The sequence below is a fragment of the Bacillus rossius genome, chromosome 8 (genome assembly GCF_032445375.1).
Source record: "Bacillus rossius redtenbacheri isolate Brsri chromosome 8, Brsri_v3, whole genome shotgun sequence".
Classification (NCBI taxonomy): domain Eukaryota; kingdom Metazoa; phylum Arthropoda; class Insecta; order Phasmatodea; family Bacillidae; genus Bacillus; species Bacillus rossius.
In genome coordinates this window covers 53,751,161-53,775,485 of record NC_086336.1, presented here as the reverse complement: position 1 = coordinate 53,775,485, position 24,325 = coordinate 53,751,161, and the positions used below count along the sequence as shown (strand labels likewise).

Sequence of the window (24,325 nt, the reverse complement as noted above, 5' to 3'; positions counted from 1 at the left end):
TTTGGGGTAGGTTTTGGCAAAGTTCCTGACTTTGTCACATGATTCTCTCTTGTTACAACAAAAAAAAAAATATTTTTCTAGTATGTTTATTTATTATTTACAACATTCCAGCACGCACCCCATTTTTTTTATTAATGTGATTGAATTACCATAAAAAACACATAAATGTCCAATACAGATCACCTTACTTATAAAAATTAAATTTAAAGTATTAGGAACAAAGAAGCATAAATACAAAGAATGCACTATGGTTCTGGAATAAACAGTCGTACAAAAACGTTATAGTCCGATACCTCATCACGCAAAAAATACTATTTTCTATCGCATAATCATCACACACTTTATGCTAAATATAGCTGGAAAAGTAGGGGTTGCAATATTTATGCGAGTTTTTAGTTGAGGTTTTTTCATAAAATCAAAATACTTTGCCTTGAAAGTATGTTTAATTAAAAAGCAGAGTACATAAAAGCAAGCCAAACAATTTAAATTTATTAGCCACAGAACAAAAAATATTTTAAACTTAAACTAGATAAACTAAAAATGTGAGCCGTAACTAATGACGTGTTCCCATAAGTATAATCGTAGTACATACTAACCATGAAAAGAGTGCAGGCCACGTAATGTAGTTTACTTGGCACAAGACAGAGTGTGCACTTTACATGCAATCTGCAAGCTGCCAATATTGATATTACACTGCTGCCATGAAAAATTAAAGGTTAAAACATTGGAAAAATCTTTAAAAGATAATTTGCACATTTGATAACTTCATACTTCTGTTAATCAACAACTAACAAATAATGGATTGCAACTTTAAAATACATAGTTTTATGAGGAGAAAAAGTACATTTTATGGAGAAAATGGCAGGGCTGAAACATTTGACAGTATTAAATGGGAAATCACATCATGCTGATATATCTTAACAAGTTTTACTATAATTTTAATTGTGTATTTTCCCATATTACTACCACCTCCCAGACAGCAACTTGAAAACAGATAACTGTAGCGGGATACTTTGTCCTGTGATCTTTGGCAAGGTCATGTTTTTACTACCTACACAAAGCGCTTGGAACATTACAGCGGGACCAAAAAAAATCATGAGATTTTTAGGCTCTATGTAATAAAATACTGTACCATTATAATCAATTTGGAACAAATACTTGCCACATTTGTGAGATGAGGCCTCGGGTCATCACTGAAAAGGATGTAGAATTGTTTGTAACAACCCAAGCTACAACCCTCCCCACTTGCTAAATGAGTATATTAAATATTTATTATATTTTCTGATCAGAAGGTTTTGATATCATGTAAACAACAGCTATTTACTTATTTATTTATTTATTCTGAGAAGTATTTGTGTGTTTTCCATGAGTTTTACAATCATAATTTACATTATTTAATGTTTGCAGATATTTCTGAATATTTTCTTAATTAGTTGTGAAAAAGTCATTGGAAGTTGCATTTATACCTATTTTTTTTTAATGTTGGTTAAGTTTTGTGTGTGGTCACATAATTTTATTTGGTATCTTTTTTTACTACAGTTCTTGGTTTGAAAGCTGACTGATGCAATAGTTTGCCAGTTACATAAGCGTTGGAGAGAGACAGAGGTACGGCACATGAGCGTCCAAGGTCCTTCCTCAGGAAGAAGGGCAGCAATGGAGGCAGTCAGTGTCTGTACGAGGTACAGAGATGTTGCGTGCCAGGCAGTGGCTCAGAATCAATATTTTGCGGCCGTGATCAGGGCTACGCCGAACTTGAAACCTTTCTGGACATTTTAAAAATATGATTCGTTCTACCACGGTCGTCGGTAACAGCCCAAAACGATGAGCGAGTAGATTCTATTGTTCCGAGGACAGAGTCCTTCGGCTTGTGCTGTGAGTTGCAAGAAACCATACAATTTACCAATGCGATGTTCCACTTTCACTTTCAGTAACCTCAAACAATAAATTTGCATTTTTGATACACTGCACATGATTTGTATGACAAGTTTGTAGTTTTGACAGTATATGTTATCGTGGTTCAAATATGGCGGCCATGAATACTTGTGAATTTTCGTGAAGAATTAAAAAAAAAAGTTAATATCAGTTTAAGTCCGAGATACATTATTTCAGTAATCAATCATCGACAGTAACATTTTTTTTTTTGGAACCTAACCTTTTTTCAGTGCCCAACAAATTTCTCCATTTGTTCATGTACGTGCAAGCTAGCCAAAGGTTCCGAGTGCTACATGTTGAATCAAAGCCAATTACTTACCACCCTGCAGTACACAGCAATTTGGACCATCCCAAAAAAAAAAAATGATCAATAAATAATCTCGCAAAAATATCTGCAGGATTAGAACATGATCCATATTGCATTTTGGCTAACAACCTTGCATTTAGATTTCACCTGTTGTGCAGCAAAATGCTTTCGTAAACTAGGTAAGAGCATAAGGCTGTGTTATTTCCCAAAAATGATGGCAAAATGGAATGAAACAGATAAAATAGTAAAAATGGAATACCTCAAATTCGTTTATTTGGGATTTGGCATTCTTTGAGACAGCTCTCAAGACGCTGGCTACTGCATCGACAGGCGTAAGGTGCATCTTACCGACCAGCCTGCCATTTGCCTTCTTGATGCCTGCCACGTCACAGCATCTGTAAAAGATCAAAAGATATTATTTTACGTGAAACGAACACGAAATTGTTTGCATCCAAACAAAAAATTAAAATAACTGCACAAAATAATTATAATTACAAACACTAAATTCAATACAAGTGGCAAATTTTAAGGGGGGAAAGATGGGAATGAACTATGTTTCACTTCTACTGATTTCTGTTAATCTTGTTGATAATGTCATATGGCACTAACAAAAAAAATTATGTATGTTTTAAACTAATAGATTTTTTTACTAAAATTTAATTGATTCCGTATACTACTGGAATGATTTCATAGAGAAAACTATTACTACTTTATTTATGAAAACTACCTAAAAAGTATGAATATATCAAAATGAAAGGATATGTAGTTATTTATGTGTGGTGTCTGGCCCATTTCTGTGTTTGAATGAGTAGAATCTTTCATACTTTTAGGGATGTTGATTTACTAGCAAACTACACACGTAATGTGAATTCAATTAAAATATGTTTCACCCAAAGCCCAATTTTAGTGCCAACACAGAATAAAATTCACTCTCAGTTCACAGACATGAGTAAATAGTATCCACATAAGAGTGTGTAATGTAACATTATGAATTAACTGTTTTCACTGTGATTTATGAACTGTACCACTTAAATGTCTACGATGAAAATCTTTGAGAAAATGGGTAACAGAATTTTAAATTTTATCATTATTTTAAACTATGTATCACCTCACTGTCAAAACAACATTGATATTTTCTTTTTGAATATTACATTGAAAAAAATTCATTCCAAAAATAAATTCTAAAACATTTTTTAGATTTCATAAAATAATTAATTTATTAATTTTTGTGCCATAGTTTATTCAATAGTGCACATTTAAAGGAATCTTAAAATTTACAAAATCTATATAAATATCTGAAAATTATTTAGCGATTGCTTTGAAATTTTTATACCTCATTGCATTCGAATATGTGTGTGTTTTTATATACCCATGTCACATTTGTTATAGGTAAAAAGATACATAAAAATCTAGACCGGTAAACACACACACAGACACACACAGACACACACAGACACACACACACACACATATATATATATATATATTAATGAGTGTTGGTGTGCTAATATTCTGTTTTGTAAAGATATAGATATAGACTAGACAGAGAGATAGAGAGATGTATAGAGAGGGAAATACAGATATATAGAGGTTTAGAAAGATAAGATGGCTATATAGATGCTTTTTACATGTGTAACAACTTCAAACAAATTACAAAAAAAATTGCATGCGTTCTCTTTTCTTTCCTTTCCATTGAACCAGACAGCCACAGCAACGCATAGCCAGTACAGCTGGATGTTAATATTACTGTACTATTTATATTGGGTACAATAACTACATGTGGAAATAACATAATGTAGAATAGCAATTAAAAAAACTTACAAGTCTAAATCTTCAAAAAGTCCCTTCCACTTGATGCGGCTTAGTTCGAGGAAACTAGCGTGCACACTCATGGACGTGAGGATGTTCAGCAAGACGCTCTGTGCGGAGAACAACGCATACGTGGCGTTCAGCTCGGCTGTGCTTACGTAATCATTCCCTTGCACGGTGATCAGGTGTAGCCGATGCTTCCCCACAGCTGAAACAACCACTCTTTCTTTGTGTAATAGGCCTATTCAAATATATTTTTTCCTAAAATTTAGTTACATTTACCCCTGTATTCTAATTCTTGTCATCATCTGAAATACACACATATATATGCAGTATAACACTTTGAAGAAGTTTGATTAAAATAATATTTTTTTCCCACATTAACAAGTTTTATGTAATTTGGCATTAGATCCATAAATATTCCTGCTGTGGAACATAAAATATAACTTTTCCTGGATAATAAATATACATTTTGAAGTCTCTTATTAAGGCTCAGCACTTCCTGCCACATAATTTTTTTTTTGTTTTCTAATTCCAAACTTTAGCCAGCTAGTTCTATTAAAAAATGTAACACAGAGGTTAATATGCATCAATATCCAGCTGAGTAAACATAGAAAATTAGCTGGAGCTCCAACTGAACTATTAATGGTAAAGCATTTGCATCATTCAAAGTTTGAAACAGAAGAAAGCAGAACAAATTCTTTGTTAATAAATGATGTGAAAAGTTATTTTTATACTTTTTTTAATGTCTTGTAAATAATATAGGGCATACATACCTGGTATTTTTGTTAAAAACTTATGGTTTTTATTATAATGAATGGTAAGTCTGCTAATTTAAAGATTTAGTTTTGCTTATTACCCGGATTATCTGGATTTTGGATGGTCTGGATTGCCTTTGGTAACAGTTAATCAATTCCTCCCTTGCATTTGTTGTTCTTTCGCCAATATTTCCAAAAGATGTTCACTTACAGCAATAATATTGGTGTAAAAAGTCATGCAAGTGATAATTATGTCTGAAGACTTAAGCAACTTTATACACCCACTATATAACATGATGTGAACATTTAATGTAAATATTTGTGAAGTAACCACAAATGCAAGAGAGTTAAAATTTAAGAAACAGCCCTATGTAGTAAGTAATGATGAAAAAGTGAAGAAATAAACATGACACGGAGCCAAGCCTTAAGTGATTTATCACCAAGCAATAAAAACACTGCATGTCTTTAAGAAGAATATAATGTTAAGTACTATATAGCAGGAGACAAAATTTGCAATAGTATTAAATGCTTATACAGTAAACACACTCCAAGAATCACCCTAAAATAAAATTTATGGCACAACACATTTACACAATTGGTGGTTAGCCTCTACAACCTAAGTGTCTGTGCCCACCCCCTTGAGGTGAAAGTCGTAACGCCTTTGTAAGAAGGCGACTAAACAACAAGGCTGACAGACAGCCAGTCAAAAGTGAGGAGGGGCTAGCCTCTCTTGGCCTTTACCTTATGGCCAACTGGTCCAGAAATGTCGTAGTCATAAGCATAGGTTAAGTGGAAAATGTACAAACGTCTTACTCTCTCATGTTCTCAAAAAAACAAGGAAATTTCCCATTATCTGGGTGCTGACTATATGACTGCACAAATGTTCACTGCAAATGGAGCCCTTTCAGCCACAATACGACAGAGAAGAAAGACGACCTACACTCGTGTGGTCTAGCCTAACTTTCTAGCCTGTTAGCCTTTCCTGGATAAAGCTCCCGAGCAGATCTTCCACAGTCGGAACTTTCGCAGAAAGGGGCGATGGAGAATTTCCATGCCACAGTTAAGGTCCAAGAAATATTTACAGCAAAACATGTGTTATTTGTTTGGTGGTTTGTGTGAGAGTGATGACATTATTACAGACGGACAAGGCCGGAATCAGCCATTAAGTCAGAATGAATGAACCAGGATTAAAACTTAGGTCCTATCAACTGCAAGTTAAATATTTTACAGGTGTACCACCTTGCTCAGTAGACAAACAAATACAATGCCAGAACATGGGCATGTTTTTAATGATACATATGCTGTATCTTTTATTACATTTCTAAAACTGTGATTTGTCGGAGAAAGGCTGATGGACTAGAAACTGAGGATCGGGTGTCACATGTCGGTCATATTTCCCCCTCCATCGTACTGCAGCTGCAAGAGCTCCATTTGCAGTGAACATTTGTGAAGTCTGTGTAATCAGCACCAAGATAATTGGCATTTTCCTTGTTTTATGAGAGCGTGACAGAGTAAGATGTTTGTATGTTTTTCACTCACCTACACTTTTGACCAAGGCATTTCTGGATCAGTTGGCCGTAAGGTAAAGGCCAAAGAGAGGCTAGCCCCTGCAGGGATCTACAAAAAAACCACAAAATAAAACAATAAAATTATGTGAAGGTGGAGAGTTAGTAGTTATTCCCTGATACCAAGCTACATCAACGAACAAGCTTACTTTTATACAGTTGGTGTACAGTACTTGGCATTACACTCACATATCAGTTGGATGTTCCAGTCCTTCACAACTGCGGGTACTGGCGGTACCTCCGGGCTCCGGGACCTCGGCCTTCTTGCTTCTTGAAACAATTGCTCTGGTGCGATGAGTACATCGGTTGGTACATCCCGTGGTACGTCCTGTAGTGCGACATGCGACGCACTATTGGAGCTCTTCGGATCTTCAGGTTCTTCCACCTCCTCGCACTCATTTGCTTCTTCCACAGAGTCATTATCATCGTAGTCATCCTCGTCATCGTCACTCCTAAAGTCAAGGTGCCTCAGGTTTTACCACAATGGTAAAATAAAAATTCATATTTTTTTATGTGAATAAATAACTATTAAGGAAGCTTTGTATTAGGTATGTGTTTTTATGACCACAACAATTTTTTAAAGTTGAAAATACACACCAGAAGACAATAACTACATTTTCGCAAGAGAATGTACAGAAGCATCTAAACCCAACACACCATCTGCAAGATGGATAAGAATTTGAAGATATGCTTAGCCTTGATAAAAACCAAACTCACCCCATTTTACCTTTTTGGGGGTAGAATTTTCATACAATACCCATATCTACATGCCTTTTATTAGAGTTAGCTTAAAAACTTATGAAAAAAAATCTTTTAAATATAAATTTACTAGTGATACTGAATCAGAAAGAAAACTGGACAACAATGTTTTAACTTAGTTTTATCTATGTGCTTATCACTTTTTCCAGAAATATTTACTGGATAAAGACTTTTTATAACAAACAACTTACTTTATAATTAGTGTGGACTCGATTTGATAAGTGAACCAACCAAAAGCAGAATAATTAGGCCTACTTAACATTAAATAAATTAATACATATTTTAAAGTTAGGATTTATTATATTTAACAGACACTTTGTTGGCTGTATAACTTAGCACTCTGCCAACTTCAGAATAAAACTGATTGCCAATAACAGGGGTGCAAATCTGAAGGATTCACCAAGGGGGTGGAAGAGGGAGGAAATTTGCAGGGGGGAGGGGTGAGTTTTGGGTGTTGGGTTTCAACTGACACAAGTCATCTCTGTATAGGGTGCTTGTATGTTTTATACTGCTCATATTCATGAAATAAGCATAAAACTTTAAAATATACAGGACATTCATTTTTCATGAAACATAGTTTTGACATTTAAGTTTATCAAACCCGTTCCACAGTTACGATGATGCAAGTGCAAGCGAGCCACCTCAGTGAGGTGGGAATGGGGGGAGGGGGCCTGACTGGCCCCCTGGGATATGCGCCCATGCCAATAACAATGAGACGCCAAAAGAAACAAACTCTATAAAGTAATAAGAGTAATGATGATTACCTGTAGATAAATGAACAAACATCGGCATCTCTGGAACTCCCGTCAACCAACAGTGCTTCTAGTGCATCCAGATCCAGTTGAAGTAACTCATCACACAGTGCCAAGTTACCAGCTGTCTCCTCATAGCACGTAGAACTACCACCAGTCTCATCATTGCGGGCAGTGCTACCAGCTGTCTCCTCATAGCACGTAGAACTACCACCAGTCTCATCATACCGGGCAGTGCTACCAGCAGTCTCATCATAGTGCGCAGAGCTACCAGCAGTCTCATCACATTGCAAAGAGCTACCAGTAGTCTCATCATATAGCACAGAGCTACTAGCAGTCGCATCATAGTGGGCAGAGTTAACAGCAGTCTCATCATAGCGTGCAGAGCTTATAGCAGTTTCTTGATCCCCTTGTGGTTCACATGCATCACCAGATTCAAAAGTCCTTGAAGAATCACCCTGCGACATGGCTTTGGCTAAAGTTGCCAGAGGCATAGTAAAAGTTTTTGTAGCGTCAGTCGTTAGGGAAGTCTTTTCGGAAGCTACAGCACAGAGTTCGGAAAATTTCAACACTTCAGCATTAGCATTCGGTGCTGATATTTGGAAATTGGATGCCTCCTCCGAATCGTCAATGGTCTGCACCGAAATGTCCTGAGAGTCTGGTCTTGACGAGTTTTCGCTGTGGGAGTCGGACTGAGCAGTGGGCGTCCGGGCTGGCGATGGGGGCAGCTCAGAGATCGAGAAGGCCTGAGAAGAGCTGCTGGCAATCGGGGGCGGGTTGTACACTGCGCTGGGGTTCGTCCACCACGGGCTGACCGGAACACTCGGCGAATTGACGACCCGAGACTGCCCCGATTGGGCGGCCTGTGTCATCATGAAGAATTCCATGACATTCTGCTGCAGCTGTGCTTGGGAGATCTGTGGGGAGAAGTTCATGTGTGGCGGTGGGTGGCCAATGCCCATCTGGGGCAACTGGGGGGCACAACCATAGTTCATCTGTGGCATTTGGGAGTGCACGAAGTCCATGGTGGACCTCTGAGGCTGGTTGAAGTTCATCTGATAGGCTTGAGGTACAAGTCCTGGTGCCTGCATTCGAAAAGTTTGGTTAAAGTGCTCCAGGGCGATAAACCCAGGGGGCGGCTTCTTCTGAATGGTCATCGGAGGCCAGTTGTTCGTCATGTACTGCCAGTTGCCATTCATGAAGTTTGGCTGCTGTTGCTGTACTGGCAACTGGTTATTGTACCACACTTGCGCAGGGGGCAACGTCTGGTGGCCGTATTGGGCCGCGGCAAACTGGTGATCGAAAACATTCATCGCAGGCGCTGAAGCTGAAGGAGGCGGTGTGCACGGCAAGTTGCTCATGCTCACTGGCGATTGTGTGCCGCTGGCCACCTTGACGTTCTCCAGCAAGGGTAACTGGACTGCAGATTGCTCAACTCGTAAGAAAACTTCAGGAGGTAAACTAGGAACTTCAAGTTCTTTCAAATCATCACTTTCAGAGTCCTGTCAAAATATCGGAGCAAAGAACATAGTTTAATATACTCTCATAAAATTACAAAACAACTTTACTGTGAACAAATTAATAAAACACAGACTAATCCCATAAAAACTTACAAGAATGCAACTTATAATACACAAGAGAGAAATAAATATGTATACTGGCCACTGAGTGGTATAGGCAGAGAAAATAATTTTCATACAAAAACAAGTTTGCAGTTAGGGCCATCTTCTTCATAGTAAATAGTTTACCTTAGAGTTCTGAAGGACTGGGTACTGAACGAACGATTCTGCCTGATCAACACTGGAAAATACTTCAGGCTTTTGACATGGTTCTTCTTCCACCAGATCTTCACTTTTCCAGTCCTGTAAGGATTTTCGAGATAAGAAAATAGTTTGGCCCCATGAATGTTATGCCAATTCACTCCTAGACCTAAGCCTATTCATTTTTATTTTTATTTATTTTTAAAGTATTGATATATGTACCTATAATTGAACCAAGATATGTAAAATTAATAATTTTAAAATTATACCGTTATTTTTTAGGTATTAAGACAGGTCTAGATTTTAAGTAATTAAAAATGGAAAATAAATTTCTAATCCCAAGCAAGCAGCAGTTTTATATAAAAAAAAAAGAAAGGGGTTAGTTTCAATTATATTACTTTCTAATTTTAATTAGAAAAAAAGTGCATAAGCATAAAACAGTATAGTATCACAGACAAAGAACATCAACACACTGAAGTTGTATGTGTGGATACTAAAGGTAGTCAATTCATTCTAAAAATAGTTTCTTCCGAGCCTCTTCCATGTAATGCTGACATTAAGTACCATCACATAAGATGACCTGCCGTATGAGATGAGAAGCAGCGTTAAGCTCTCCAAACTTGCAAATATGCCAGGAAACACAGTATTTACAGCAGCCGCTTTCCAACTATGGCGACCAATCAAAAAATTTAATCCTTCCTGCTGATAAAAAAAGTTTTTTCTTCAATGTTGATGTTACAGTACAAACTACTTTAAGGGTTCGGAACAAATATTTTTTTTCTACACAAAGGATATGTAGATGATATCAGAGCTTGCAATGTGTGGCCTGGAAAAACAGTACAGTCATGACAACCTAATAAAATAACTCCTAAATATGACACTTAGTTTTGCCATGTGATGTCACAGCAGCAGCCCATTTTTGAGTGAAATCCAACTAACTATTCTGCCAGTAATATTTGTTTGCATGTGTAACAATTTAAAGTAAGTTATAGCAAGTCAGTAAAAAAGCAATGCTAATATAATTAAATAAGTAAAGCAAAAAAAAATTTGCAGTTTCCAACTGGACCAAAAAGCATAGTAGTGAGGTCTTTCTTCAGTCTGATGTAAGCATGCACCCTCAGCCTTCTTTTCTTCCCCCTATTCACCACTAGTACGAGGGATATTCATAAGGTAAGCTCCGTTTGGTCATTAAAAAAAATACTCTTGAGAAAAATATTTTATTGACAGTTTTAGTTTATTACATATATACTTAGCATTTTCCCATAATCGCCATTCAGTTCCAAACATTTTTTGAAACGCTACACCAGTTCTTTATCCCCTCTGCATAGAAGTTTGCCGCCTGGGAATGGAATGGACGCCTCCGCCACATGCATCATGGACTTGAATACCCAATGAGTGAAGCCTAAGTACAGGCGCTTAGTAAACATCTGCGGGAAAAAGTTTAAACAATCTCCGCACTACAGTCAAAAATTGATAGCTACCATTTTTTTTTGGGACGAAAAGGGCATCACTTTGATTGATTTAATGAATCGTGGGTCAACAATTACAGAAAAAATTACAAAATTATGATTTCCAACTGGTTTAATTTCCAGGCGGCAAACTTCTATGCAGAGGGGTTAAAAAAAACTGATGCAGCTTTGCGAAAGTGCTTGGAAGTGAATGGCAATTACAGTCAGTTTGAACTCAAGGGGTGACTTTGATAACTGTACACTACCACTTTGTAACATTTGTAACAGGTGTAGTTAATTTTCTAAACCAAATAAAAAATTTTGGAAAGTGTTGTTGGTACTTCTGAAGTTCTGATGCTTTAAGATTTGCAAGATGGCTGTTGCTATTGAACAGAACATGTGTATGCTAGCTAAATCAAATAAATTCATTAGAAATTATGTTGTGAAGAATGATTTGACCTTCAAACTTTAACATTCCAAGGTTACTGATTGAAATTTTAAAAATATATGTTGGTTATAAATATTTTGAACTTTCTTAGCTACATGCTATAAAAGTGATTTGTTTAAACTAAATCAATTGAAGTTATAAATATTTAACTTCAATGATGTGGCATTGATAGCATTTTTGTGGTGACTTTGATATAGTGTACATTAGAAATATTTTATGGGTGCAGTCTTTTGTTTAGGTGAACTATAAAAGAAGCTGTTCAGAACATAGCAAATGCAAACTTGTCCATCAAGAAAGCTTCCCAACAGTATACTATACCATATGGCACACTGGACAACAGGTTCCACGGTAAACACATTTACAAGCCAGGAGGACAAACTGTAGTTTCAGAAGTGGAAGAAAAGTGTATTGTGGGGGCTGTGCAGAAATGTGGGGACTGGGGTTTCCCCTTATTAATGATATCCAAATGTTCAGTAAAAGCTATTTGGGTAAAAAAAAGAATGACCATAACAAAATTTAAGAACACACCAGGTCCTGACTGGATCTGAAGTTTTGTGAAACGCCACAGGAACCAACTTTCACAGTGGATTTTTTCACCAAACATTTCACAAGCAAGAAAAAAATCTTTCTAGAGAACCTGTGAAAGAGTACTTTCAAAATTTGACAAACACCGTTGAAAATGTGCCACCTACACACACACATTCAGTTATGATGAAAGTAATTTGACAGATGACCCAGGGAAGAAATTGTTACTTTGAACAAAGAGGTGTTAAATATCCTGAAAAAAAAAAAAAAAAAAACGAACCATAGCAAATCATCAAATACCATCATGATTTGTGGTTCCGCATCGGGGATACTTCTGCCACCGTATGTTGTGTACCGCAGTGAGCATTTGTGGGATACCTGGACTCAGGGGGGACCAAACGGCAGTCATTGTTGCTCTGAACTTTGTTGCAGTAGGGGAACCCGTTACAACCAAACAAGTTATGGCTGGATGGAAGCTCAGTGCTTCAATGACTGGTTTCATTTGGTCTTTCTCCCACATGCTAAAAGACTCAAAAGCCGAAAAGTATTGATCGGGGACAATTTATGTTCTCACATTACTGATGAAGTTCTGTCAACATGTGCTGAAGAGAATGTGGCATTTGTGCTTCTTCCACCAAACTCAACACATATTTGTCAAACCCTCGATGTCTCATTTTTCCAACCCATGAGGAGTGCGCAGAGATATAACTTGACAAGTTGGAAAACAAGAAACCCAAAGCAGCAAGCTGTTCCAAGATCAGTTTCCCCTTCTCTTTCAACACCGACTCTTGAAAAAATGGACAGAGTGAAGGACAAAATGGAGGTGCAGTGTAAAAGAAATCTCATTAGTGGATTTGAAGCTACTGTGATAGTACCAGTCAATGCAGATAAAGTTTTAAACATACGGCCATAAAACAGCAAAGACCCTGCAGAAGTTAATTTTGCAGTTAACAATTCGTTAAAAGAATTTCTTTGTGAACATAAGTACGGCCATGCAGACAAAGGTATATGCGGCAGAAGGAAGAAAATTAATGAAGTGACAAGAAAAAGTATATGCATTCCTAGTGAAATGCCCAGTGAGAGTGACAATGAAGATATAGTGGTAGATATGTATAATACAAAGTCGAGTGATTTTGTCGAGTCAGAAGACGCCCAACCTTAAAGAGCTGCCAGTTGGAAAGTTCGTGCTTGTAAAAGTAATAACTGGGAAAATAAAAAGTGTTACTTTTCAATAAGTTTCAGTCATACAAGAATGCAAGGAAAATGAATACAGTGTAATGGGACTAAATTCAATTGACAAAGGCAAATGAAGTTTTGAATCTGTAGAAAATGACGTAGGTTAGTGAAATGTTTGTATGAAAGCAGGTTATTTGGTCACTAAGGCTAGTAGGTTTTGTTTATGTCTGTTATCAAGCCATAATAAATTACATGGTTCACATGTGGATGTTAGCATTAATTCATTGGAACTAAAACTACCTAAAAGTATGTATAAATATATAACAAATGCAAAATTATTTATTTATTTGTATAAAAATTTGTATCAAGAGCCAGTCTTACCAAGGGTATCAAAGTCACCCCATGAACTAACGCACTGAACCTCTTGTAGTATGAAAAATGCTTGGCAGAATTAACTATGGAGTGAGATTAAAAAATATACTGTCCTTACAATTAGTTCTGTGCATTTTTAGAAGGGGTATCAAAGTAACCCCAACAGCTGGGGTGAAGTTGATACCCTATAATTAATTTATTTGAGAACAATTTTATTATTTTTAAAACTTACACAACTGCATTACATTGTCCAAGTGTATAGCATTTAACTAAAATTATTTTGTAATTCTTAACAAATTTATTTCATAGAATTTATGCAAAGAAAAGAAAAAAAAAGAATCAAGGATAGCTCTAGTTTATGGTTATGTGAAAATGTGAAGTAGATATGTAGCAAACTAAAACTTACAACTGTCAATTAAAAAATTTTTTTTTCTTTAAAGTTTAATTTTTTTTAATGACCAAATGGAGCTTACTTTACGAATATCCCTCGTACTTGGCATGTTTATGTCGCAAAAAACAGGACTGTTTGAACACTGGACTGCAAACCTAAGTCGATCATGAGTGCATCATTCCCCCCCCCCCCTCCTCTTTTAGTAATAAAAAAGTCGGCCGAGTCAATTTTTCCTAAGGGCTGTGTATTTTTTTAAACAAATATTTCAATATTGCCTTCAATATTATTTATTACAAAAAAGCGAGGACTATAATAACATTGTCGAACGCCCATACTGGGCCACGTTTTAATCATGGTTTTTATAATCATTCTAAGAACCATGAAACTCTAATTTCTCTGTCAAAGGTTTAAGAATCATTAAATTACTAAGATTCATCCATCTAAGCTGGCTTCTTAAATCATTATCGTCATTGTCTGGGCCGCCCATAAGCCTTTGCCTTTTAGTGTTTTGATCAGTTTCTGTTAGTGTCAACTGTGTGAGAAGGAATCTAAGAAAAACTTAAAATATAAAATTACATAAATAGGTAAATACATATATAGTTGGGCGGTATTTGCGAAAAAAAATGTTAAAAATCCGAAAATACTTTTATTATATGCTCTTTAACTTCCTCTTTTCATTAAACCCGGCGGGGATAAGAAATTCCAAATACTTTAGGAGATATCAAATTTTTTAATTTTCATCACAATACCTGTGCATTCATGCGGCATTTCCATTGTTTCTTGTTTACGAGTATGAATTTTTTTTTCGCAACGTAGGTGAACGACTACATCATTTTCTACTAATGGCAAAGGAATTGCACCCTACTCTAACTTAGGTGAGTTTAACATTTCAAACTTTAATGCTTTATTTGTTATTTTGATATTGTTGCGCAAGTAATAAGTAAAAAAAAATTATGTGAGTTCCTACTGTTCATCCTTTGTCCCGGTTTGTTTGGTCATGTCAGTTACATTATAAATACTTTAAAACTAAATCACCATTAAAATTAATTCACATTATTTTTAATGTCCGCTTAGTTTAAAAGTATTTATAATGTAACTGACCTGACCTAATCGACCATTTTAATTAATTAGGCATACACGAACACACGGCAAAATAAAAGAATTGCAACGGTCGAATGATTGCACAGGTCTTGTATTGCAAAATAAGAATGGCGATATCTCCTAAAGTATTTGGAATTTCTTATCTCCGCCGGGTTTAATGAAAAGAGGAAGTTGAAGAGCATAGAATAAAAGTATTTTTGGATTTTTAACATTTTTTTTCACAAATACCGCCCAACTACATATTTACCCATAAATATATTTTTGTATGAGGAAGCATGGCATGATTATTGAAATCATGTGCAGAGATTTCAAGTTTTAACAGCATTTGGAGGGGAAAATGCCCAGAAGCCATAGGGGTGACATCACTGCCTGAGAGCGTCACCCACGGTCATTTAAGTCGTGAAGTGACACAGCTGTTTTACATTCCCTGCTGAACACTTTTAAAAAATTGATGAAAATAATCCAGACAACACTAATATTTTTTTATTTTGAAAGCTTCAAGTTGTTGTTCCATTTTCTAATCCTTGCACATTTACTTGACTAAAAGTTTATACCCATTCTTTACCATCACAATACATAGAATGTCTACAAATACCTGTTGAACCAATTTCAGAACCTTGTTATTTCAACATTTTTTTAAAACACAGGGACATTTGTATACTTTACTTACCCAAACGAAAAAAAAAAAATCGCTATTTTAATCAGAAGAAAAATATTTTTCAGTCTAATTATATGGTAATTTGATGAAATTATTTTGTGTAAATATGTACAGACACCAAAACACAAATATTTGAAATGAAGCCTGGAGAGTATTGTTGATAATTCTAACTTCACTTTCATTCTTCGCCATATTAATACTTTAACATAAAACACACGTAAATCTTGACAAAGTTTTTTTTTTTGTGTACCTACCTACGCAAAACACTTGAATAAACAATGTTGAATATTGATTTTATTTATACATTACAACCAGCATTTGTTTATTTTCACTAGCACTTTTCATAGATATAAAGACACAGCAAGACTGCAACACTTCTGCAAAAAATAGTTTATTTGAAATAACTATAAAAAATGACACACTGATTTGTATTAAGTTTTCATCTCACCTCTTATACGTTGTATTCATGACATATTTATAACATTCAGAAAAAACTCTCTCTTTTCTATGGAAAAAAAACAACATGGCAGCTTATACAGGTTGTGTGTTGTTAATACTCTGCATACTGATTTAATTGTATTCAAATAATTCATCTGTGATACAGCTTAGCATTCCCATAAGTTACAAGCAGGAAAAAAAATATTAACAATGTGAATTACATAATGATGCCCCAAAGCAAAATGAATTTGAATTTTCTATGCTCTAGGCTAGAGAAAAATCCTTGCCTGGCATTTGGGTGGATACATTTCCACATGATTCAAGTAGACAGTCTCAAGCATTTATAAGCAACTATAAACTGAAGTAAGGCATCAGAGAGAAAGAAAGAAAAAAGCAAGTACATAAGGCTGCTGGAAATTAAAAAATGGGTGTGTATACTTATGCACGTACGTTAGATGTAATTTGGCATCATACAAATCTAACTTTAATTTTGCATGCAAATAACTAACAAAAATAATATAATTAAAAGACTATAGTGATACTATAAATACGGTTGGTATAAAATGTAAATTCCCTCAAATTAAAAAAAAATTAAATAGATACTCATTATTCAATATTAATATGAACATGTGCATAAAATTATTTTTTAGTAAAATAATAATCAAGATAATTAAAAATGGAAATCAATAGATATCCTGAATGATTATTCTAATTTATTATTTTAATTCTTTATTAAATAATAATGTAATAACTTATAATGCATATAAATTATAGATACGGGAACATAACCTCAATTATATAAACACACTTGAAAACGTTTATGAGCACATATTCTATCACTAATATTCACAATATTAATTGTTCTTAATTATATGAACCAGTATTCAATATCAATCACTAAAGTATATGATTAAAAAGTACATATATAATTTTTATTTGTATGTAGCTTTTACTTTGTGAAAATTTTGTTGCATGGTGCCTGCACATTGTAAAAAATTCACTCGCATTGTTTTTTTTTTCATAATGCACCTAAAGAAGAATAACTTAAAAAATTTGTTGAATACCAGCATATTAAAAGTTTATTTCAGGATTTTTTAGTGACTTTGTTACCAGTACTTCTTCACTGTGTTACAGTTTCATGACTTTAGATATGTAGATGCACTGATATTAGAAAGAAAAAAAAACTGCAAATAACTGGACCACCTGATGTTAACACAAAAGAAAACCCATTATTTTACATTATCCTAACTTATATGCAAAAAAAATACAAATAAAATGAAAATATCCTCTGATGTAGCCAACAACTAATATCTTATCTGCACTTGAATACATCACAGTGAATGCTCACATTTCGCAATTTTGGTTTCAGTATGCAAAATATTCACATAGTCTTAATTCTCTTTGAAAAGTTTTGTTCTCAAAAAGATGCACACATGCTCTTTTTGTGCAGAATATTCGCGATATTGTCAAACTTTATTCCTAGAAACTTGCTGCATATTTGCTATCCATAATCCATAAATTAGTAAAACTTGTAACTTCCTATTGACAACTCTCAAGTTAATACTACCACCCAGTTTTAACCCTTTCAATTACACTTTTATCATTTCCTTACCTAAAATCTTGCTTTTTTTTATTTTTCACAAAATAAAAAAAATAAAAATATAATATTACATGTAAAAACTATATTTGAATATGAATAATAACCACAATAAAATTTACTATCATAGCAGTAAGGGATCGTCCATTTATCACGTGAGGCTCAAAAAAAGGGGGGGGGGGGGGGGGGGGTTGTCGGGAAAAATCACAAATAATCACAAGGGGGAGGGGGGGTGTAGAGAGATATCACGTGTATTTATTTTTTCACGCGATTTCTACTAAACCGAAAAGGGACGCGTGACCTTGACTCGCCGTAGCCAGTCAACAATATCCCCGCCCACCGCAACATGAACCACCCGGCTCGGCTTGCCAGTCGCCAGTATGACTGTGATTTTGGCGCCGAATACATGCGTATATCACATATAAGCCTTTCCTTTATTATTTTTATGCCAGTGAGAATAAACCTGCAACCTTAATGTGTGTGTGGACATTTTTATCACTGTGCTTAATTTTCCAGAATTAAATTAGATTATACCTATATTTAAAGATAATATTCTGAAATTTTTAAAAATATTTTGTAGCAAAAAAATACACATGATTTATTGGGGGGGGGGGGGAGGGGGGGGGGTAGTCTGAGACCTCACCACAAATCACTAGGGGGAGGGGGGGGGTTAAAAATTTGCTAAAAAAATATCACGTGATTAATGGACGACCCCTAACAAGGATGATGTCACCTAGAATGTACACCATGACCTGCATTTTCAAAGTACAGTAGAATCCCGATTATCCGGGGTCATGACTAGCAGGGGATCCAAAAAACACGGTTAAAACAAAGTAATACAAAGCTATTAAATATACTTTTATCCCGACTTTATAGACCGACACTGTAACACCCTAATTTGTTCCAGTAAAGGAGAGCACTAATCAAAACAGCACTTGTCAAATGCATTTTTTTTTTTCAATAAGAAGAGAATTTATATCAATATAATTCATTTTCCAATCAGGTGAGTGTGCTTGCTGACTACCATTTTAATCAAGACACTACTTTCATGAACATTATCATACAGTACAAATATACGTATATCTAAATACATTAGACGTACATTAAAATAACTATTAAATAACATTCTGAGATTAAAACACCTAAAATTATATTTAACAATTCACGTACTACATTGTTTACTTATTAAGGCTTGGGTATAACATTCCTATGAAGGCACTACCAACATTTTTGAGTTACAAAATAATAATGTTTTTGATATAGGAGATATATATAAATCCAGTGTCCTGATGTTATCTTTAAAAGATTTGTGCAATGGGAGTGCATGACTTGATGTAAGTTTTTGGACATACGCCATTGCTAAGAACTTTTTCTGTTGAAGAAAAACTAATAAATAAAATAAATAAATAAAAATAAAAATACTCAAAAAAAGATACAAAAAACACACAAAATTAAGCAAACAATTGCTGTTGTCAACAAGGATATGAACACCACAAAATATTCCGAACCAGGAATATGGTCAGCAAACAAAGAAAAAACAAAGAAAAATGTACTAAGAGAACTCTCTCTTAGTACATTTTTCTTTGTTTTTTCTTTGTTTGCTGACCATATTCCTGGTTCGGAATATTTTGTGGTGTTCATATCCTTGTTGACAACAGCAATTGTTTGCTTAATTTTGTGTGTTTTTTGTATCTTTTTTTGAGTATTTTTATTTTTATTTATTTATTTTATTTATTAGTTTTTCTTCAACAGAAAAAGTTCTTAGCAATGGCGTATGTCCAAAAACTTACATCAAGCCAGTGTCCTGATGTTTGTTTCCAGTGAACTCTTCACCAAGTCAACCAATTTAAATGAAAATTGCCATTTATGTGTAATTTTTTCCAACTTGAAAGATAGGATAGTTTTTATTTCGATTAATGGTCTTAATAATCTATAATTAAAAATAAACTGATTATCAATGTTGATTGGTGTTATTAATCGTAAGTTTCATAAGTCTGAAACAGATGGCGCCTTAAATCAGTTTTTTACAGACAACTGTTGTACTGTCTGACATAAATATCTCGTAGATAGCGCTACATTTCAATTCTAATTTTATTTTTCTCCATGTTGTGTACATTTTCGTTGATCAATGTACTACGTAACCTCACTTTTTTGTATTATTTTTGATTTTATTCTCACGTGTTTACAATTATTGATATCTATCTTCAGCTGTCAATCTACAGATATAATAATAAAACAAATAATATTAGCTAGAGAATCAGAGTTCATCAAATTTTATTTCATGTTAAAAAATTTGTAAGTGTTAATTAATTCTACCTTTCCTGCAAATTTTATAATCTAAGTTTATAAAAATAACAAAAATATCTATGTATTAAGTGCTTGCTTTTTATTTTCTCATTTTGATTGAATTTTTTATTTTCAGTAAAATGCCACAGCAACACGTGGCCGGGTCTGCTAGTAGGAGATATATTTTAAGTTATAATAAGATTTTAAAAAGGATAAACTTAACATTGTCTATTATTAGAAAGACTATTTAACCTGTTAATGTAATTCCTCGCACTGTTATTTACTAGATGCTTTTTCTGCCATGATTTGCAACTAGCACTTCCTAGTAGGTACGAGGTAAACTAGCCCTGAAAGCTTCTGGCTTTCCTCTTGAAAGCTATTCTGACATGCAAGATGGCGGAATATAAAAGTCGGATGAAACTCACGCGTCATCGGAAATAAATATACAATGAAGGAAGTGACTAACTATTGAGGGAAGAGCATAGTATTGTTTGATGTTACGTCACATTGTTAATTCATTGCATTATTAATTCATTGCATTGTATTTAATGTTACACAAGTGCCATTTCCATTGTGCACGCACAGAAATAAAATCCATAAATTATTTTTGTTATTAAAGTTTATGGAAATTTGGCATGGTTAACCCGCAAACTATATAACCCGCACCCAGATAATCGCGAGTTTACTGTATGTATAACCCAATTTATCAATCGGCTAATAAATTGAACACTAAAATGGATGAATAGACAGAAAAGGTTAAGAAACAAAATTAGTTAGTTAAGCTAAAATCGATTGTAAGTTTAACACTTGTTTTTTCTATAAGTTTGCAACATTAAAAAAATAATACACATTGATACAATGTTCAACAATGTTATTTAAATAGTATTGCAGGTTAAAATTACAATCATGTATGTATAGTTTCATTAGGTATTAAGTGTGTGTTAAAACTCTGAGCAATAGTGAGAAGATTGAAAAAAAGTGCATAAAATTAGACGAGACAACTCTCGCTCATCAAATAGCCATGTTTTAAATTCTAAAGTGGGAAATAAATTTTATACAAAATCTTCTCTTGATATCAGTACATTTTGGGATGGAAAACAAATGTGCATGGACTTTGCCTGGTTATAATTATAGTATTATCTTCATTTTCTTCAGTGTTGAATGAGGTAGCACAATAAAAAACACCAAATTTACATTCATAAGTACTATAGTTCAAATCCAACTTCAGCAGTTTTAGTTTTGTGTTTTTCAATGTTTCCCAAAATCATTATACGTAAATGACAGAACGGTTCTTGCCATAGGCTATAGCTGATTCTTTCTCCAGTTTTCCTGCATTATGGCCAGTCAATATGTTGAATGACTGTGTGGACAAGATAAATAACCAAAGCAATAATGATTTAGAAACAGTAAAATTGTTGTTTGTTAATTTAAAAGTAAGACTGAAGTTTACACGTATTTATGCCTAAAGTTCTATGTATGTTCTAGTGATTCACTGCAACATGGCACAAATAGCTTTCAGACTTCACCAAACTGACAATTCCAAATAAAAGCTGTATCCAATTACCTTCAAAACAGATTATGAAGGTTAAAATTAAAACTCATCAAACACTATTATGTTGAATTCATGGGGAAAATTAATTCACCAAACAAAAATCTGCAGAACATTCATTGTGGTTTTGTACTCTTAGACAGGCGATGTATTGAGAATTTTTTAATTTCACGAAACTGTATCAAGTTTTCTAAAAAGACGTGTCAATAAACGAAACACTTTTACCATTCGTTGTACAGAAGTAATAAGAGTACGTGAGAGTGTAAATGAAATATGTGCCATAATAGCACACAAAACAAACAGAAAGAAAAACCAACAGTTTTAGATGAAAATTGTATTTATTTAAACAAACATAGTTTGTTACATGAGTTAACAATACATCGCCATTTAATGAATACAAAAACACAAATGACAAATAAACTACTCATAGTGTGTTAAATATTAACAGCATAAATTCTGTTAACATACATAATATCAATTTGTTTTAGCCTTTTACATCATTTTTCAAAAACAATTATTATAGAAGCAATAATAAACATTTAAAAGTTATTCAAAAAATAACATTAGTGAAAAACACAAGTCATGCTTTGCAAAACAATTCATGAATCTAAGATGTTGGGAAAACTTGATGATTCAAAAATGCTTTACCCTTTCTCTTATCTGATGCTAAAAATCAATTATTTACAGTAACAAAACTTCTCACATTAAATAAAAATGAAAAGATTTAAATTGTCTGCCACTTAATCAAAGTTTCTGCAACACATACAAATATACTCAAGGTTTATTGATTTATGAGAAACTACAACCTGAAAATACAATTTTATTAATACCCCCCAATTGCTAAAAGAATTCAGAAATTTTCAAGTATGATCTACACGACACGGAATTAAAATCATTTGAAAAACTCAACTAATTTCCAGTAAATTAGGATCAAGATTGACGATTTACATTTCGATAATCTCAGCACACGTAGAAAGTAATGGCACTCAAAATGAGATACGTGAAAATTTAATTTTAGACCTAAAAGAAGCTTCATTAAATGTTGTCAAGCACAATAATCCAAATTGTGCTGGAAAACATGAACTACAAAGTTAACTTTCAGGGACTGAATGTTGTCAAAAACATTCCATAATTCCAATTTTAAGACATTTATAGTTCTCAATTTTTTTGTTCACGGCACATTGCCAAAGGTATTGAGTAATTATATTTTAACATCTCAATGATAGAGAGGTCATTACACAATACAACACAAATCATTAAAACTGGAAAATAAATTTGCCACGGCCATGGCCTCTGTATAAATAACTTTCTCAACATTTTTGACATGAATTTCTGACAGGAACGTGAATGTCTTTAATTACGGTTTGGGTGTCATTTCAGCCGAGGATTCGTCACAGCTTAAATCTCGTAAACTATGAAAGCTACAGATCTGAAGTAAATATATCTTAGTAGAGCAGTCTTTGCTTGTGGTCGTTGCTAACGGCTCACCCTTTTAATATTTGCAGTGATGACATAACGAGCGATGGTGGAGAGCACCGGACTGCAGTCAGTGAGAACTGTGACTGCGACAGTAATGGACCGATTTGCGTGATTTGAACTTTACGTTGCTCGTGAGTGAGCACCGAGTGGTGCTAGTTGAGTGAAATAACTTTGAAGTTACTAACTTTGGTTTACAAAATGCCTAAGCAAAACCAGGTCATGTTGGAGAAAAGAAAGAGAACAACCGAAATCGCCTGAGCAGAAGCAATTAAAAGCACAGAGAAGTGTCACAGGTATCGAATGAAGCAAAAATTAGCAGAGAGAAATGAGTCAGTGGCGCAAAACGAGCCCCCAAGAGAGGTGTGAAATTTGCGCTTGAGCGAGCTTCAGCCATCTACCTCGCGAGGAACGACGGGGAATGCAACAATTGTTTGATAATGGACGTGGATGTGCTTTCTGATGGTTCTGATGTTGATGCGGAGTCAGTAGAGCCAATGGTTGTAACGATGGGTCGAGTTTGTTGCAGTCTGGTGCCACAATTTTTCTGGCGTGGCCGCCCGACCGTCAAGTAAGACATTCATCGAATTCATGTCAAAAATTAAAGCAATAAAATTTTTTGTTTATTTCATACAAAAACATTCCCGTTCAGCGCGGTGGAAATACATGAAACAAACCCCTCGCGGCTGTAGTCCAAAATACAGCCCACCCAGAAAGTTTTTTATAAATTGACTTCGAGAAGCAAAGAAAAAACCAAAACGTGGAGTGTGTGCCAGTTCACGGACATTTACAAGTATGTAGAAGGGAAGGAGAACCGTCAACACCGCTTCATGGCTACATGCATTAGCAGAACGTGCACATGCACAAATTGGCTGGTTTATTTTTAGATTCCCCCCCTCCTCCAGCTGAATGCCGGCCCAGAAAGTCACGTCACCCACCGGCACCAGCTGTGACTGGACGAATGGCGCGGCAGCCGGCCGGACAGATGAGCACAATGGCGTCATTCATGGTGCTTTTCAGGTACTTCCGAGATATTTTAACTAAATGTACACTTACTCATAACATACTTATTAAACAACAACAGGAGATTTATGCGATCCATATGCAGGTAAATATGGTAATTGCTCAATGACCTCAATAATGAAAATTGGACGGAAAAAAAATTATAAAGTGAACATTACTTAAAGTATCATAATGAGTTTTTTTTAAAGATTAATT

The 24,325-nt window shown here is 34.6% G+C and overlaps 1 protein-coding gene across 4 annotated transcripts in view; it reads right to left on the bottom strand.

Moving 5' to 3' along the window:
* LOC134534955 (uncharacterized) overlaps positions 1-24,325 on the bottom strand; it is a 64,451-nt gene that overhangs the window by 642 nt on the left and 39,484 nt on the right. For 2 of the 4 annotated variants that reach the window (XM_063373706.1, XM_063373709.1), the window contains 5 exons: positions 9,631-9,744; positions 7,895-9,384; positions 6,561-6,823; positions 4,061-4,256; positions 2,499-2,634 (listed from right to left, as the gene is read on the bottom strand). In XM_063373706.1, the coding sequence (XP_063229776.1) occupies positions 2,499-2,634; positions 4,061-4,256; positions 6,561-6,823; positions 7,895-9,384; positions 9,631-9,744 (2,199 nt within the window). Of the gene's footprint in view, positions 1-1,327; positions 2,635-4,060; positions 4,257-6,560; positions 6,824-7,894; positions 9,385-9,630; positions 9,745-24,325 lie in introns of those variants that run through there. The other 2 variants (XM_063373705.1, XM_063373708.1) reach the window with 1 other exon arrangement.